Here is an 18,062-nt window from a genome sequence, read left to right on the forward strand (position 1 = left end):
TTACATCCTCAGCATTTTGTAACCAGCTGGGGCTGTTGCAACACCCCTCATCCTTTCTTGTAAGGGGCTGGTGTGGGGTGGGAACCACAGATGAAAGGGTCTCTCTGTGCAGGAGCCAGTTCCAGTGTCCCTGGGGGAGGGAGGGATGGGAGTCTGGACTGGGTGCAATGCACGGGGTGTGCAGTGTCCTCACTGGTGCCCCTGATCGGTATGATCCTGAGCAGAGAGGCCCTGTCCCAGCCTTTTGGAGCAGGGCGCGCACTGTCCTCAGCCACTCTCACAGCATGACTGAGTAGTCATGGTCTGTGTCCCCCTCTGGGGTGCTGTGCACTGACGTTCCCCCTCTATGGTGGCTCTGCTCCCGGATGGAGAGGATCTGTCTTTGGCTCGAGCCCTGGCTGTGGCGCGGTCCCTTCCAGCACAGCTGGGAGAGCTCCCTGCGGAACTTGACACCAGCAAAGGCATACACCAGGGGGTTAAGGCAGCAGTGCAGCAGGCCAAGCACCTCAGTCACCAGCAGCCCGAAGTCCAACACCCGCTCCAGGGCGCAGTGGCGGCCAACATAGCCCAGGCGTTGCAGACTGTCCAGCAGCAGGAAGACATGGAAGGGGGCCCAGCAAAGCACAAAGAGTGCCAGCAGCAGCAGCACCAGCCGCAGTGGGCGGTGCCTGGCCAGCAGCTGTGCCCGATCCAGTGTGCAGAAAATGCGGCCATAGCAGAAGAGCATCACCAGCAGCGGCAACAGGAAGCCTAGGAAGAAGGAGGTGAGGCATAGCCCCACCCGCCAGGCCTGGGCTTCATGGGCTCTGAAGCCCCGGTGGCAGATGGAGGCACGGCCCTGGGGCTGGAAGGGCACAGTGCGGAAGTACAGCTCCGGGACGGAGAGGGCCAGGCAGATGGCCCAGAGGAGGGCGCAGGTCAGGTGCAGTGCAGGGCTCGCAGACGCCGGAACAGCTGCATGGCATGCACAATGGCCAGATACCGGTTGATGCTGATGCCAGCGAGGAGCAGGATGCTGCTGTAGCTGTTCACAGTCGACAGCGCCCCCACCAGTTTGCAGAGCACCTCCCCAAACACCCAGCCATGGGCAAACTGCGTAGCCCAGAAGGGGAGCCCCAGCACCAGCAGTATGTCAGCCAGCGCCAGCTGGAAGAGATACCTGTCCGCCAGGTGCCAGGGGCATCGTCGCCGCCCCAGCAGCACCAACACCAGCCCATTCCCCGCCAGCCCCACCACAAAGACCACGGCGAAGACAGGGGGGATGAAGTACCGTCCAAACGCACCGACCGCATCCAGCCTGCAGGGGGCAGTGTCCTCACTGATGTCTGGGTAGCTGGTGTAGTCCTGGGAGGGAGAGACAGAGAGGAGGGCTTAGAGGGGATGCCAGAGAGAGTCGCCCGTGCCATCCATAGCCTTTGTGACTGTGCCAGGCGGGGGCGCCTAGGCTGACACCAGCATAACCCAGAAGGGGGAATTAGAGGGGAATGACAGACATACCGGTGACATCGCCTGCCAAGCCTTGCTGAGCCATGTGGGGTGGGGCTCTCTGTGGACAGCTTTTATTTTTTCCTATGTGCTCGCCATGGGAGGCGGATGCTGGAGAGTGGGCTGAATAATAATGATTTGCACCTGGTTGTGGCATGGGGGCAGCTGGCAGCATTAGTAATCAAACATCATGATAGTCTTCTTGTTCCCTTGGCCTTCCCGATCTGTTACCTCAGTATTTGCGAGCAGGGACTAGGGTGACCAGATGTCCCGATTTTATAGGGACAGTCCTGGTATTTGGGGCTTTTTCTTATATAGGTGCCTATTATCCCCCAGCCCCTGTCCTGATTTTTCACCCTTGCTATCTGGTCACCCTAGCAGGGACTCCTGTACAGCCCCCAGCACAATGGGGCCCCAGGCCTTGCATGGGCCCTGTCAAGGTTCCTCCCCCACTCTGAACTCTAGGGTACAGATGTGGGGACCTGCATGAAAAACCTCCTAAGCTTATCTTTACCAGTTTAGGTCAAAACTTCCCCAAGGTACAAAATATTCCCCCCATTGTCCTTGGACTGGCCGCTACCACCACCAAACTAATACTGGTTACTGGGGAAGAGCTGTTTGGACGCGTCCTTCCCCCCAAAATACTTCCCAAAACCTTGCACCCCACTTCCTGGGAAATGTTGGATAAAAAGCCTCACCAATTTGCATAGGTGACTACAGACCCAGACCCTTGGATCTTAAGAACAATGAACAATCCTCCCAACACTTGCACCCCCCCTTTCCTGGGAAATGTTGGATAAAAAGCCTCACCAATTTGCATAGGTGACCACAGACCCAAACCCTTGGATCTAAGAACAATGAAAAAGCATTCAGTTTCTTACAAGAAGACTTTTAATAAAAATAGAAGTAAATAGAAATGAAGAAATCCCCCCTGTAAAATCAGGATGGTAGATATCTTGCAGGGTAATTTAGATTCAAAAACATAGAGAACCCCTCTAGGCAAAACCTTAAGTTACAAAAAAGATACACAGACAGAAATAGTTATTCTATTCAGCACAATTCTTTTCTCAGCCATTTAAAGAAATCATAATCTAACACATACCTAGCTAGATTACTTACTAAAAGTTCTAAGACTCCATTCCTGGTCTATCCCCGGTAAAGACCAGCATATAGACAGACACACAGACCCTTTGTTTCTCTCCCTCCTCCCAGCTTTTGAAAGTATCTTGTCTCCTCATTGGTCATTTTGGTCAGGTGCCAGTGAGGTTACCTTTAGCTTCTTAACCCTTTACAGGTGAGAGGAGCTTTCCCCTTGCCAGGAAGGATTTCAAAGGGGTTTACCCTTCCCTTTATATTTATGACAGGCCCTGTTGAGGCCACACCCACAGAAATGGAAATGGACGATGGGTAGAAGTTTCAGAAGTTCCAGTGCCTTAGCCTCCTAAATCCCATTTTCAAGAGATGTGGGGATTTGAGACCCTTGAAAACAGCACTTTGGTTCGTAAATCACTCAGGTGTTGGCGAAAGTTTTACCTATGGGGCATATGCTGCTGGTATTATGGTAGGGCCCCTATAGGATACATCTGCCCTTCATTCTTGCTGCTTTAAATGTGAAAGATCGGTGTGTTTCAGTTACTGTCCTGTTTAAAACATCTCTGGAGCGTTGCACAGTCATTTTGGCTTTTCAGTGCACATCTGTTGCCTTCTCATTCTGGCTGTAAGTGATGGGCCATAAATCATAGAATCATAGAATATCAGGGTTGGAAGGGACCTCAGGAGGTCATCTAGTCCAACCCCCTGCTCAAAGCAGGACCAATCCCCAACTAAATCATCCCAGCCAGGGCTTTGTCAAGCCAGGCCTTAAAAACCTCTAAGGAAGGAGATTCCACCACCACCCTAGGTAACGCATTCCAGTGCTTCACCACCCTCCTAGTGAAAAAGCTTTTCCTAATATCCAACCTAAACCTCCCCCACTGCAACTTGAGACCATTACTCCTTGTTCTGTCATCTGCTACCACTGAGAGCAGTCTAGATCCATCCTCTTGGGAACCCCCTTTCAGGTAGTTGAAAGCAGCTATCAAATCCCCCCTCATTCTTCTCTTCTGCAGACTAAATAATCCCAGTTCCCGCAGTCTCTCCTCATAAGTCATGTGTTCCCGTCCCCTAATCATTTTTGTTGCCCTCTGCTGGACTCTTTCCAATTTTTCCACATCCTTCTTGTAGTGTGGGGCCCAAAACTGGACACAGTACTCCAGATGAGGCCTCACCAATGCCAAATAGAGGGGAATGATCACACCACTCAATCTACTGGCAATGCGCCTACTTATACAGCCCAAAATGCCACTGGCCTTCTTGGCAACAATGGCACACTGTTGACTCATATCCAGCTTTGCGTCCACTGTAACCCTCTAGGTCCTTTTCTGCAGAACTGCTGCCTAGCCATTCGGTCCCTAGTCTGTAACAGTGCATGGGATTCTTCTGTCCTAAGTGCAGGACTCTGCACTTGTCCTTGTTGAACCTCATCAGATTTCTTTTGGTCCAATCCTCTAATTTGTCTAGGTCCCTCTGTATCCTATCCCTACCCTCCAAGGCCCCAAGGCTACCTTTATCAGCTTCAAATGAGTAATGATCAGTCTCACTCACTGCGCAGCAGGAACGTGTCTTCACTTACTATTAAACACACTAGGGTCAGGTTTGAAGAATTTAGCCTGGAAGCCAGCCCCCAAACTCCCGGTCAGCTCAATTAGCATTCCCCAAAGGTTAAATATCACACTGGGGCAAATGTGTCTAATACAAGCCCCCCATGCCCCCGGTCAGAGTCTGGCCTCCGTGGCCATCACACCGATGACACCGTCTGACTTCCTGGGTGAATGGCCATTACTAATGCCATTAACCCCCCTGGTTCAGAAATGATACATTAGGATTCCAGCATTCTTTCTCCCAGTGACCCTGTACAATTCAGACCAATGAATAGCTGTGTCACCCCTGCCCTCTGACCTATGGTGCCCTTTACATTGCTTGGTTGCTGTAGCCTCCAGCCCGGACTGCTCACAAACAGCCTCCAACCTGCAAGTCACTCCCAGCTATGTCTGTGCGTGCTGCAGTCAGCCAACCACCCCGGGCTCTCACCAGCCTTGGTTATAGTACCAGATCCCAACCCACTCTCAGATTTTTCTCTAGAAATCTTGGTCCTGTACTGCTCAGCCCTCTCCTGGACAATGCAAGTATGTTAAGTCTTTTATTTCTTTAATATAATCATATGCCAGCATATTATTTCAGAGTTCTTCAGACACTTCCATTTACAGCCACAGGATTCAATAAATCAGTAAAATAAATTTATTAACTGTAAAGAGAGAGATTGTAAGTGAATACAAGTCATGAGGCATAAAAGTCAGAAATGGTTACAAGAAAAATAAAGATAAAAAATGCAACTGGTGCCTCACGTAACAAACTATGTTAAATTCAAAGCAAAGTTTTTCTCACCACATATCCTCAACACTCTTACTGACCAAACTTCTTGGACCAGGACCCCTTCTTCTGTTTAATGGCTTCTTCCTTTGTCCCTTCTTGTGCAATGAATCGATGGACAGAGAGAGAGGGAGGAGGAGGTTTTTTGTGGTGTTTGTCCCCCTTTTTAAAGTGTCAGCCTTCCTCTTGGAAAACATTTCCAGCTGAGATTCAGAAGAGCGTGCCCATATGTAAGGATGTTCCCTGCTGGTTTTCCCAACTGCTTGAACTCCCTTTGTCTCCCTTTGTGCTTGATGACTCTGTTTACTGCTTATATGCAAATTAAGCACAGGACACATTCCTTTGTTTGAGACAAACCTCAGTTTGGTACACGTGTTAATAATATCATACAGCGAAATCGTATAACTTCACATCCAAGGTTGCCACATACATTTTATCAGGATAATATTGACCAGCAAATTATGAGTTTTCAAATGATATCTTACAAGACATACCTTGTACACATATTATTACAATAGTGTATAGGGCACGGGCGTGGGGTACATTCTGTTACAGACCCGCAGCTTGTGACAAATTTATAGACAGTAAATTGAGCTCTGGAAGACACTTACCTCAGAGAAATCATCATACACTGTGGTGAGACCCATGTTTCCAATGGACTTGATTCTGCTGCTGGCCAGACCCTCCCTGACCATGCACTGAAACTAAAGGTGAGACCCATAGCAAAAAGCAGAACTGTCCAGCAAGTAATCTTGTAGCTAATAGAAAAGCTTCCGGTGATGAAAGAACTGTTTGTGTTAGGGAAAGAAACTACTGATAGGTAGAACCATGAGGCTGGGTGCAGACTAGCAGAGCCCCCCTGTTGCAAAGATTTTAGGGAATGCCTTCTGTTCCCCACAACTTTCACCAGAGTCTGTGTGTCTGGTAAATGATTAAATCTCTAGTCCATGTGGGTGAGGTTGACTCCCAGAGTCCTGGATGCCCCATGACTGTTTTGGAGGAAGGGAAGAGGGACAGGAAAGCTTTAATTTGCGAGGCTGTGCTAGGTGGAGAGGGAGGAAAGATTTGATCTGGGGTGTCTGTGCTTGGAGGTGGCATGCGTTGAACAACAGACTATAACCTGTTCTCCCCAAAAAGCAGCCCTTTGTGCAGTTTGATGCACTCTGGGAGCCCTGCAGCTCTGGTGGGAATGGGAGCTGCAGCTGTGATTCCTGATGATGTGCATTTCCGATGTGCTGCCAGCAGTTGTTTGTTTTCTTGTCTGAATGGGGCAGACGCCTCCATTGCAGGGCTGTGGAGCTAGAGGTATGGGCCACCTGGCTGTCTTTAGGGCACATAAGGAAAGACTTGACCTTACTGATGATCATTCAATAGCAAAAAGAAAAGGAGGACTTGTGGCACCTTAGAGACTAACACATTTATTTGAGCATAAGCATTTGTGAGCTACAGCTCACTTCATCGGATGCATTAAGTGGAAAATACAGTGGGGAGATTTATATACATAGAGAACATGAAACAATGGGTGTTACCATACACACTGTAACAAGAGTGATCACTTAAGGTGAGCTATTACCAGTAGGAGAGCGGGGGGTGGGGGGAACCTTTTGTAGTGATAATCAAGGTGGGCCATGTCCAGCAGTTGACAAGAATGTGTGAGGAACTGGGGGGGGAGGGGGCGTGTGGGGATAATAAACATGGGGAAATAGTTTTACTTTGTGTAATGACCCATCCACTCACAGTCTTTATTCAAGCCTAAGTTAATTGTATCCAGTTTGCAAATTAATTCTAATTCAGCAGTCTCTCGTTGGAGTCTGTTTTTGAAGTTTTGTTGTTGAAGAACTGCCACTTTTAGGTCTGTAATCGAGTGACCAAAGAGACTGAAGTGTTCTCCGACTGGTTTTTGAATGTTATAATTCTTGACGTCGATTTGTGTCCATTTATTCTTTGACGTAGAGACTGTCCGGTTTGACCAATGTACATGGCAGAGGGGCATTGCTGGCACATGATGGCATATATCACATTAGTAGATGTGCAGGTGAACGAGCCTCTGATAGTGTGGCTGATGTGATTAGGCCCTAAGATGGTGTCCCCTGAATAGATATGTGGACACAGTTGGCAACGGGCTTTGTTGCAAGGATAGGTTCCTGGGTTAGTGGTTCTGTTGTGTGGTGTGTGGTTGCTGGTGAGTATTTGCTTCAGGTTGGGGGGCTGTCTGTAAGCAAGGACTGGCCTGTCTCCCAAGATCTGTGAGACTGATGGGTCGTCCTTCAGGATAGCTTGTAGATCCTTGATGATGCGTTGGAGAGGTTTTAGCTGGGGGCTGAAGGTGATGGCTAGTGGCATTCTGTTATTTTCTTTGTTGGGCCTGTCCTGTAGTAGGTGACTTCTGGGAACTCTTCGGGCTCTGTCAATCTGTTTCTTCACTTCAGCAGGTGGGTATTGTAGTTGTAAGAACGCTTGATAGAGATCTTGTAGGTGTTTGTCTCTGTCTTTGGGGTTGGAGCAAATACGGTTGTATCATAGAGCTTGGCTGTAGACAGTGGATCGTGTGGTGTGGTCTGGATGAAAGCTGAAGGCATGTAGGTAGGAATAGCGGTCAGTAGGTTTCCGGTATAGGGTGGTGTTTATGTGACCATCGCTTATTAGCATCGTAGTGTCCAGGAAGTGGATCTCTTGTGTGGACTGGTCCAGGTTGAGGTTGATGGTGGGATGGAAATTGTTGAAATCATGGTGGAATTCCTCAAGGGCTTCTTTTCCATGGGTCCAGATGATGAAGATGTCATCAATGTAGCACAAGTAGAGTAGGGGCATTAGGGGACGAGAGCTGAGGAAGTGTTGTTCTAAGTCAGTCATAAAAATATTGGCATACTGTGGGACCATGCGGGTACCCATAGCAGTGCCGCTGATTTGAAGGTATACATTGTCCCCAAATGTGAAATAGTTATGGGTGAGGACAAAGTCAGAAAGTTCAGCTACCAGGTTTGCTGTGACATTATCGGGGATAGTGTTCTTGACGGCTTGTAGTCCATCTTTGTGTGGAATGTTGGTGTAGAGGGCTTCTACATCCACAGTGGCCAGGATGGTGTTTTCAGGAAGATCACCGATGGATTGTAGTTTCCTCAGGAAGTCAGTGGTGTCTCGAAGATAGCTAGAAGTGCTGATAGCGTAGGGCCTGAGGAAGGAGTCTACATAGCCAGACAATCCTGCTGTCAGGGTGCCAATGCCTGAGATGATGGGGCATCCAGGATTTCCAGGTTTATGGATCTTGGGTAGCAGATAGAATACCCCAGGTCGGGGTTCCAGGGGTGTGTCTGTGCGGATTTCTTCTTGTGCTTTTTCAGGGAGTTTCTTGAGCAAATGGTGTAGTTTCTTTTGGTAACCCTCAGTGGGATCAGAGGGTAATGGCTTGTAGAAAGTGGTGTTGGACAGCTGCTGAGCAGCCTCTTGTTCATATTTCGACCTATTCATGATGACGACAGCACCTGCTTTGTCAGCCTTTTTGATTATGATGTCAGAGTTGTTTCTGAGGCTGTGGATGGCATTGTGTTCTGCACGGCTGAGGTTATGGGGCAAGTGATGCTGCTTTTCCACAATTTCAGCCCATGCACGTCGGCGGAAGCACTCTATGTAGAAGTCCAGTCTGCTGTTTCGACCTTCAGGAGGAGTCCACCCAGAATCCTTCTCTTTGTAGTCTTGGTAGGAAGGTCTCTGTGGGTCAGCAAGGGAGCAAGTCCCAAAATGGGATTTGCAGCGTGCTGCCACTGAAGGCCGCTGGTGGGAATTCCTGAGCCATCAGTGTAATATCACTCACCACTGACTGAACTTGGCTTTGCCTCAGTGTGTGTCAGTGTAATTGTCAAAAATGCCAGCCTGAACACCGAGCAGCACTAATTCCGAAACTGTGGTTTGCTTTTGTTTTACAAGCAATCAGCCCTGAGCGCACCCTCCTTGTCAGCATGTCCCTGGAAGGCACATCATCCTTGCTGTGCACAGATCCACTTTCCTCCCTGTGGGACAATGCAGCGCTAGGCTGGGTAGATCCAGGGCTGGATCGATTTGGGATTTAATAATTTGGGTTATGGAAGTGCCTCGAGGGTCCCAGTACCAACCCAGTACCAGGACCCCCTACTGCATTGGGCACCACATAGATGCTGAGATTGAAGTGGGGAAGGGGAAATTGCACTGAGTGCTGCAGAAACCCCTGGTGAGATCGGGCCCACATTGTGCCAGGCACCGTACAAACACTGAGATGGGGGAGGAGGGCATTGCAGATTGTTGTGTGGGCTCCAGCACAGATTGGGGTCCCGTTGTGCTGGGTGCTGCACAGACACAGAGTGAGACAGTCCCTGCCCCAAAGAGCTTGCAAAGGTTTGTGCATGTGAATATTGTTACTTGTGTGCATCACTGGGTTTGGTGGGAAAGCCCACTGGGGATACTGCTTGCACATCATAGTGAGTGTGTTAGATTCAGTGTGAAGAGCCCATTAGGGATGTGTTGGGTTAAGCAAGAAGGCCCCCTTGGGGATGCTGCTGGCGAGTAGTTGGGGATGTGCTGGGATTGGTGGGAAGGCCCCATTGGGGATGCTGCTCATCTGTCATCAAGGCCATGTTGGGATCAGTGGAAAGGCCCTGTTTGGGACATGGTAGGTTGAGTGGGAAGAGCCCCACCACGGAGGTGGCAGGCTGGGCAGAAATGGCCCATTGAGGATGCTGCTCACACATGAGGCAGTTGCAGTGAGTTTGTCAGGATGGTTTCCTTTGGGGACGCTGCTCATGTACATACGTCTTTTCCAGGTTGGACCTTATCTTAGGGGAACTCATAGGAATTAGGACGAGGCACCAGCCTGAGGATCTCCATGCCCTGTGTAGCCTGCTGGCCCATCGCAGGCTTCCCGTAGCGTCCAGGTACTGCACGTGTCCCAGGTGGCTAGTGAGCTGCCGGCTGCATCCAGGTCCCTGGCCTGTAAGTGAAATCCTGGCCCCTAGTCTACATGGGATGTCACTTCTCTGCCCTGCACTCACTTTCCCCTCAAACTGATATATTGTGGCTTTTCTCTGTCTTTGCTGCTGTTTCCCCACTAGTTCCTGTTTCAGAGTTTACCCCGAAGAGAACGTGGAGTGATAACCTGCTCCTCTCCCTTCCCCCCACTCCAGGCTTGGTCCTTTGTTGACAGGTTTAAACCGTGGGAGAGGAAATCATAGAATCATAGAATCATAGAATATCAGGGTTGGAAGGGACCTCAGGAGGTCATCTAGTCCAACCCCCTGCTCAAAGCAGGACCAATCTCCCACTTTTGTTCCAGATCCCTAAATGGCCCCCTCAAGGATTGAACTCACAATCCTGGGTTTAGCAGGCCAATGCTCAAACCACTGAGCTGTCCCTCCCCCCCAAATGTTCATGCCGACATGGTCACAATGTGACCATCTCACTGTTCTCTGGGGGAAAATGTGAGGCACACAGGCAGGGAGTTAACTATAGAACAGTCAGCTAGTTGTGGCTGGCGTGGTCAGCTAGTTAGCTCATGCATGCTAGCAAGAGCCATTTACATCAGTTTTCAGGATGCTTCCAGGTGCAAATATCGCTTGTGAACGGTTTAGCGATAGTGTGCTGGAGCATGTTTGAGTCTTTGCTGGCTTCACTTGTCACTTTCTGCCACCGTCCTGCCCACTAGGGAAGGTACAAAGCTGTCAGGAGCCTGCTGTCTGTGCCTGCAGATGCACGAGCTCAGGGGCTGTTGGTCCCCATTCCACACTCCAGGGTGGTGGGCCTGGATCATGTGGTTAATGTTACCAAGGTGGGGAAGAGTGTGCCCAAACTCCTCCCTGTCTCATCAGCTTGGCCCCCCAGCTGGCTGCGCTGCCACCCTCCTATGAAGTCACAAACTGGTCACCCAGAGGGACTGTCAAAAGCTCAGGGGAGAATGTTATATGGACCCCTCCCCCTGCCCCCAACCTGTCTCAGTGTTCTGTGCCCCATGGACCCTGCTTCCCACCTGATGCTCATCTCTGGATCCTGTGCCTTGCGGACCTCACTTCCACCCTACCCACTTCTGGGTCCTGTACCCTACAGACCCCACTCACCCCACCGTGTCTCACAGCCCATGGACCCCTGTCTGCCCCACAGACCCGGCCGTTGGCTCCAGCATGCACTGCTCAGCCAGGCTGCCCATGGTTTATTTTCACATTTTTAATGAATCTGTTAAAACTTCAATTAAAAACCTGAAACAAACCATAAAGTTCCTGCTGTTACCTACCAAAACGGCTGCTGTCCTGATGGGCTCCTCCCCCTGGGGCCGTCTGTGGTTTTGAGTCTCAAGGCACTCCTGTCAGTAATGCACTTTGACATGTGCAGCACATACTGATGTACTGCTGAAACCTCTCTGGAGCGGACAGTGGTTTCCTCTTTTTGCAGAGCACCGCAGGCGCCTAGGAGACACGATAGATAATATGGCTTGGGGACTGGCAGTGCCTGATGCGGCCCATAAGATGGTGCTAAAGTAGCCCGGAAAAGGAGGCCTGTCTCTGATCCCTGCCTGCCATAATGGGGTTAACACTGGGGCTAATCCTGGCTCTTGTTGACTCTCTTCAGGAGCAATTTGGGAATTGAGGAATATCTGGCCAGAGTTTGTGCTGGTTCCTGAGCAGGGGAAGAACTGGGGAGACAAGCTGCAGCTCAGGGTCACTGCTCTCTCTATGACCAGTTTCAGAGTAACAGCCATGTTAGTCTGTATTCGCAAAAAGAAAAGGAGTACTTGTGGCACCTTAGAGACTAACCAATTTATTTGAGCATAAGCTTTCGTGAGCTACAGCTGACTTCATCGGATGCATACTGTGGAAAGTGTAGAAGATCTTTTTATATACATACAAAGAATGAAAAAATACCTCCTCCCACCCCACTCTCCTGCTGGTAATAGCTTATCTAAAGTGATCACTCTCCTTACAATGTGTATGATAATCAAGGTGGGCCATTTCCAGCACAAATCCAGGATTTAACAAGAACGTCTGAAGGGGGGGGAGGTAGGAAAAAACAAGGGGAAATAGGTTACCTTGCATAATGACTTGGCCACTCCCAGTCTCTATTCAAGCCTAAGTTAATTGTATCCAATTTGCAAATGAATTCCAATTCAACAGTTTCTCGCTGGAGTCTGGATTTGAAGTTTTTTTGTTGTAATATAGCAACTTTCATGTCTGTAATCGCGTGACCAGAGAGATTGAAGTGTTCTCCGACTGGTTTATGAATGTTATAATTCTTGACATCTGATTTGTGTCCATTTATTCTTTTATGTAGAGACTGTCCAGTTTGACCAATGTACATGGCAGAGGGGCATTGCTGGCACATGATGGCATAGATCACATTGGTGGATGTGCAGGTGAACGAGCCTCTGATGGTGTGGCTGATGTTATTAGGCCCTGTGATGGTGTCTCCTGAATAGATATGTGGGCACAGTTGGCAACGGGCTTTGTTGCAAGGATAGGTTCCTGGGTTAGTGGTTCTGTTGTGTGGTATGTGGTTGCTGGTGAGTATTTGCTTCAGGTTGGGGGGCTGTCTGTAGGCAAGGACTGGCCTGTCTCCCAAGATTTGTGAGACTGATGGGTCATCCTTCAGGATAGGTTGTAGATCCTTAATAATGCGTTGGAGGGGTTTTAGTTGGGGGCTTGGGAGACAGGCCAGTCCTTGCCTACAGACAGCCCCCCAACCTGAAGCAAATACTCACCAGCAACCACATACCACACAACAGAACCACTAACCCAGGAACCTATCCTTGCAACAAAGCCCGTTGCCAACTGTGCCAACTGTGCCCACATATCTATTCAGGGGACACCATCACATGTGATCTATGTGATCATGTGCCAGCAATGCCCCTCTGCCATGTACATTGGTCAAACTGGACAGTCTCTACATAAAGGAATAAATGGACACAAATCAGATGTCAAGAATTATAACATTCATAAACCAGTTGGAGAACACTTCAATCTCTCTGGTCACGCGATTACAGACATGAAAGTTGCTATATTACAACAAAAAAACTTCAAATCCAGACTCCAGGGAGAAACTGTTGAATTGGAATTCATTTGCAAATTGGATACAATTAACTTAGGCTTGAATAGAGACTGGGAGTGGCCAAGTCATTATGCAAGGTAACCTATTTCCCCTTGTTTTTTCCTACCTCCCCCCCTCTTCAGACGTTCTTGTTAAATCCTGGATTTGTGCTGGAAATGGCCCACCTTGATTATCATACACATTGTAAGGAGAGTGGTCACTTTAGATAAGCTATTACCAGCAGAAGAGTGGGTTTGTGTGTGGGGGGGGAGGCGGGGGGTGTGTGTGTGTGTGTGAGAAAACCTGGATTTGTGCTGGAAATGGCCCAACTTGATTATCATACACATTGTAAGGAGAGCGATCACTTTAGATAAGCTATTACCAGCAGGAGAGGGGGGTGGGAGGAGGTATTTTTTCATGCTTTGTGTGTATATAAAAAGATCTTCTACACTTTCCACAGTATGCATCCGATGAAGTGAGCTGTAGCTCATGAAAGCTTATGCTCAAATAAATTGGTTAGTCTCTAAGGTGCCACAAGTACTCCTTTTCTTTTTGCTCTCTCTATGACTTTCTTGTCTAAAGTTGCCCCCCATTGATACCACAGCTCAGCATTGTTCCTGATAACACTGCTGGGAATGTGGGTTGAGACAGCTCCAGGGGGCTGCCAGTGTTTTAGCCACTCTGTCACCTGGCCTTACCCGGTACGGGAGGGAGGTCTGCCAGCCAAAGTAAAGGTGCAAGCTCTTGTTTCTATTCCAGCAGCACACAGAGGTGTAACCCCTAAATGGGAAACAGGATAACTCACTCTTTCCTGCCTGAAAGCACCTGTAGACCATTGCTCCTTACATTGCTCAGCCAAGTTGGTTGGTAAATGTGTTTTAGAAAACAAACAATCTCTGTCTCAGGTGAGAATGGTTATTAATTTTTATTAGGAATAAAATGCACAAGAAAATATAAACCTCTGTGAAAGTGCAACATAAGAGTCATACGAAATAACCTTTTCAAGCAGGAGCAAATGCTATAAAGCGCTAGACTATAAAGTGATTGCCCCTGGTAGGAGAGGGGACTCCTGCTGGGCTTTGGGTGGCTGCGGAGTTTCTTATGCTGCTTCACCCCACTGATCTCCTTACATTGCTAATGTGTCTGTGTTCATGCTATTGCAGCATCATTTTCTCCTGGAGTGTTCCCGCATCCCTGAGAGATGCAGAGTCCCTGACACTTGCCATTCCTGGATCCTTTCCTCACAGCTGGAGAAGATTGCACAGAATGGCAGCCCTGAGTCATCTTTATCTGCCCATAGGTATCCTTCCTAAGACTGGGCAAACAGCCAGTGAGCATCATCCCTGTTCACCCCAGGGGCGGGCAGGAGGGAGTCACCAGCAGGGGCTCCTTTGCTCAGCACAGGCTGAAGCCTGTTTGCATTTGTCAATGAAATACAAACACAGTCTGAACTGGGAGCAAAGTCACTGTTGCCTGGGCTAGAAGCCGATGCTTCTACTGCTAGGGGCCTGAGCAGAGTGACCCTGCCTCATGGGACGAGGAACAGAGAAGGGAATGGTGCAGGGTGTTCTCTCAGTACCGCTCAGTTTGGCTAGAGAACACGGACTAGTCTCGCAGCAAAAAGCTTCGCTGAACTGTTAATGCAGGAGAGCAATTGCTGGAAGCGGAGAAGTCTGGGGAGGCTGCGCCAAGACACCTTGATTGAGGGGCTGGAGGGGGGCACAAATGCAGAAAGTGTTATGGCTCCACAGAGCTCACCCTCTCAGACAGGATGGGTCTGAAGCACCAGGGGCTGTCGCCCTACCAAGCAGCATGGGGATTGCCCCTTGCCGTTATTTGGGGGTGTGTGTTGGGGGCAGTGGGAGTTGGGGGAGATGCGTGTGTTTGGGGGAGGTGGGGGGGCTGTCAGGAGTGTGTGTGTTTGGGGGAGGTTATGTAGGGCTGGGTGTGTGTTTGGTTGTGAGTATCTCAGCAAGGACTTGAACTGGAAGAGGAAAGTGATTGGCCGGTGGGGCAGGGGCTGTTTTTCTTCTGTGTTTGTACAGTGCCTTGCTTGATGCGGGCCTCGTCCATGGTTAGAGCTCCTAGATGCTACAGTCAGAAAAATAATGGGGCTATCATTGTAAGCATAAGGGGTGCAGAGAGCAGGGAGGGTGTTGGAGGAGTGAGCACTGGGCTGAGAGTCAGAGACTCTGATCCAAGCAGAGCCGGCTCTAGGTTTTTTGCTGCCCCAAGCGCAAAAAAAATAAAAATAAAACGGAGTGCCGCCGAAGCAAAAAAAAAAAAGGGGGGGGGGGAGCAGAGTGCTGCCCCTTGAAAAGTGCTGCCCCAAGCATGAGCTTGGTTTTCTGGTGCCTAGAGCCGGCCCTGGATCCAAGCACTGGTTTTGCGGGAGGTCGGTGAGTCCCTTTGTTGTGTGCAGCCAGTATGTACCGGGGCTGTTACATTGCAGCATTGGCCTGCCCTGCTGCAGGACCTGGCCCCGTCTGACCCAGTCAGACTAATGTCCTCAGTAGGAAACCTCCAGACTCTCTTGTTATGATGGTCTGAAGCCCCTGAAATTGCAGCCTCGCTGCATTGACTGAAACGGCTCAGCACTTGGCACCTAGTAACTGACTTAGGGGAAAGAACGGACCCATGGCCTGCTTGGAAACCACGTGTACAACCTCTGGCACCTGCACCTAGGATCCACAGAGATTCGACGATTGCACCAGCCTGTCAGAAATCTGTTACCGTTTCTTCCCAGCTCATTCTGAGTCTCACAGCTCCTGGACTCCTGCTTGTGGTGAGCTGCACAGGAGGCTGGGTAACCACAGGTGTCTGGCTGTGTCTGGCTATGATTATAGTGATTCCTTGTCTCCCCTTCCCTGCCCCTGGGGGAGCGTTTCACCCCTTGCCACCCTTTTCCCCTTCCTTGCCCCTTGGGGAAGGGCTTCCCCCTTGCAGCCCCGTCTCCCCTTCCTTGCCCCCTTGGGGAGCTGTTTGCCCCTTGCAGCCTCAGCTCCCCCACACCCCTTTGGGGAGAGGTTCGCCCCTTGCAGCCCCATCTCCCCCCTAGAGCCCTGAGTAGGAGGCCTCAGTGGTCTCCGACCAGGTGGAATCCTTGCGCTGGCTCGGTGTCTGTATGTGTCTGTGCAGGAACTCGCGGCTCACACAGCCCACGCGGCCCAGCAGCTCCAAGAACTTGTTGCGGAACTTGATGCCAAGAAAGGCGTAGAGCAGGGGGTTGAGGCAGCAGTGGAAGTAGCCTAGGCTGGCAGTGACAGACATGGTGATGTCCAGGCTGGCCTCCCTGCCACAGTCCCGCCCCACCACCTGCAGGTCAATCAGCGTGTTTGCCAGCAGGGCCAGGTGGTAGGGTGTCCAGCACAAAAAGAAAACGACCACCACCGTCAGGATGACCCGCATGGCCTTGTGCTTGTGGAAGCCCTGGGAGTGCATCAGAGTGTGGATAATGCAGGTGTAGCAGTACAGCATGGCTGCCAGAGGCAGGAAGAAGCCCAACATGTGGTAGCAGATGCGCAGGGCCGTTTTCCAGTACAGGGAGGTGTTGATGGAGAAGTTGTGGGAGCACAAAGTGGTGTTGAGGCGATAGTCCTTCTTGACTTCCAGGTACAGGAAATCCGGCATGGTCAAGAGGATGCAGACGCCCCAGACCACCAGGCAGCTGGCCACCATCAGATGAGACTTGTTCCTCTTGTACATGTGCACGGCGTGGACGATGGAGAGGTACCGGTCGAAGCTGATGCACACCAGGAAGAAGATGCTGGAGTAGAAATTGATCTTGAAGATGGAGCCGACCAGCTTGCAGGTGCCCGTGCTGAAGACCCAGCCGTGCACAGCCTGCACTGCCCAGAAGGGGAGTGTCACCACCAGCAGTACGTCGGCGAGTGCCAGGTTGAGGATGAACACGTCGGTCCCAGCCAGGGGCCTCTTGCACTGCAGTAGCACAGCCATCACCATGCAGTTCCCGCATAGCCCCAGCGGGAACAGCAGGCTGTAGAGGACTGGCAGGAAGACCCTGTCAAAGGCTTGGATACTCTTGGAGGTGCAGGGTGGGACAGAGCAGCAGGTGTCACTCTCGTTGTAGTAGTCAGGGTAGAAGCTGGTGTTCTCCATCAGGTAGGAGACATCATCTCCACTGAAGATAATCTAGACAGCAAAGGGGACATGTGAAAATCAAAGGGTTATTCTCACTCTGCACCCTTGGTTACTCTGTTACTGGGTGGGGGTGTCTTGGGCTGCCTACAGCAGCTTTCTTCTCTGCAGCTGGTATGCGAGGGGTAGGATCCTTTAGGGCTGCAGCCTTTGGGATACTCAGGATACTTAGGATATTTTGGGATACTCAGCTTATTCCCTGGGCACACTGGGAAAAAGTGAAATCTGCAGTGCTCCTGGTGTACAAGTACCACTTAACATTATCTGTGCAATGACGTCCAATTGATCAGACAGTGGACTGGGAGCAGGACTCCTGGGTTCTATTTCCAGTCTGCCATTGACTTCCTGCTGGACCTTGGGCAAATCAAATCCCCCTCTGTCAGCTTCTGCTTCCCCTACTGCCCTTTCCCTGCCTTGCTGTGAAGCTTGTAAGTTCTTTGGGGCAGCAACCATCTCACTCGGTGCAGTGCCTGGTTGCCCCCATCTCTGTCAGGGCCTCTTGCTGCTACCATAACATTACCCCTGTCAGTGTAAGAATCCCACTTGCAGTGTTAGGGGAATGAACTATTCACAGAGAGATGTTTGCATTCAGTCTCAGGTGTGTGCCCAGTAAGGTGTTCAAATTACATGCTGGATGTAATGACACAAAGCATGTTGTGTAATAGCCCACTTTGGATGGGCTATTACCAGCAGGAGAGTGAGTTTGTGTGTGTGTGTGGGTGGGGGGGGCGGAGGGTGAGAAAACCTGGATTTGTGCTGGAAATGGCCCAACTTGATGATCACTTTAGATAAGCTATTACCAGCAGGAGAGTGGGGTGGGAGGAGGTATTGTTTCATGGTCTCTGTGTATATAATGTCTTCTGCAGTTTCCACAGTATGCATCCGATGAAGTGAGCTGTAGCTCACGAAAG

General features: G+C 50.1%; 2 protein-coding genes across 2 annotated transcripts; both read right to left on the minus strand.

The window, feature by feature from the left end:
• Positions 1-277: 277 nt before the first annotated feature.
• LOC140902451 (C-X-C chemokine receptor type 3-like) lies at positions 278-5,648 on the minus strand. The gene is given in 3 exon segments (XM_073322540.1): positions 278-927; positions 930-1,344; positions 5,565-5,648. Coding segments are annotated over 3 exon segments (1,149 nt in total).
• Positions 5,649-16,047: 10,399 nt separating this feature from the next.
• Positions 16,048-17,663, minus strand: LOC140902671 (C-X-C chemokine receptor type 3-like). The gene is made up of 2 exons (XM_073323003.1): positions 17,610-17,663; positions 16,048-17,145 (listed from the first exon to the last, which is right to left on the minus strand). Exons 1-2 carry the CDS (start codon positions 17,661-17,663, stop codon positions 16,048-16,050), a joined length of 1,152 nt encoding a protein of 383 aa, XP_073179104.1.
• Between the last annotated feature and the right edge of the window lie 399 nt (positions 17,664-18,062).

Source organism: Lepidochelys kempii, chromosome 24, assembly GCF_965140265.1.
Source record: "Lepidochelys kempii isolate rLepKem1 chromosome 24, rLepKem1.hap2, whole genome shotgun sequence".
NCBI lineage: Eukaryota > Metazoa > Chordata > Testudines > Cheloniidae > Lepidochelys > Lepidochelys kempii.

Bases quoted from the DNA above. Each gene is read 5' to 3' on its own strand.
- LOC140902671 (XM_073323003.1), bottom strand. From the start codon at position 17,663: ATGGTAGCAGCAAGAGGCCCTGACAGAGATGGGGGCAACCAGGCACTG. The intron at 17,146-17,609 runs GTGAGATGGTTG...TTTGCTGTCTAG, and splicing joins GCAACCAGGCACTGCACCGA to ATTATCTTCAGTGGAGATGA.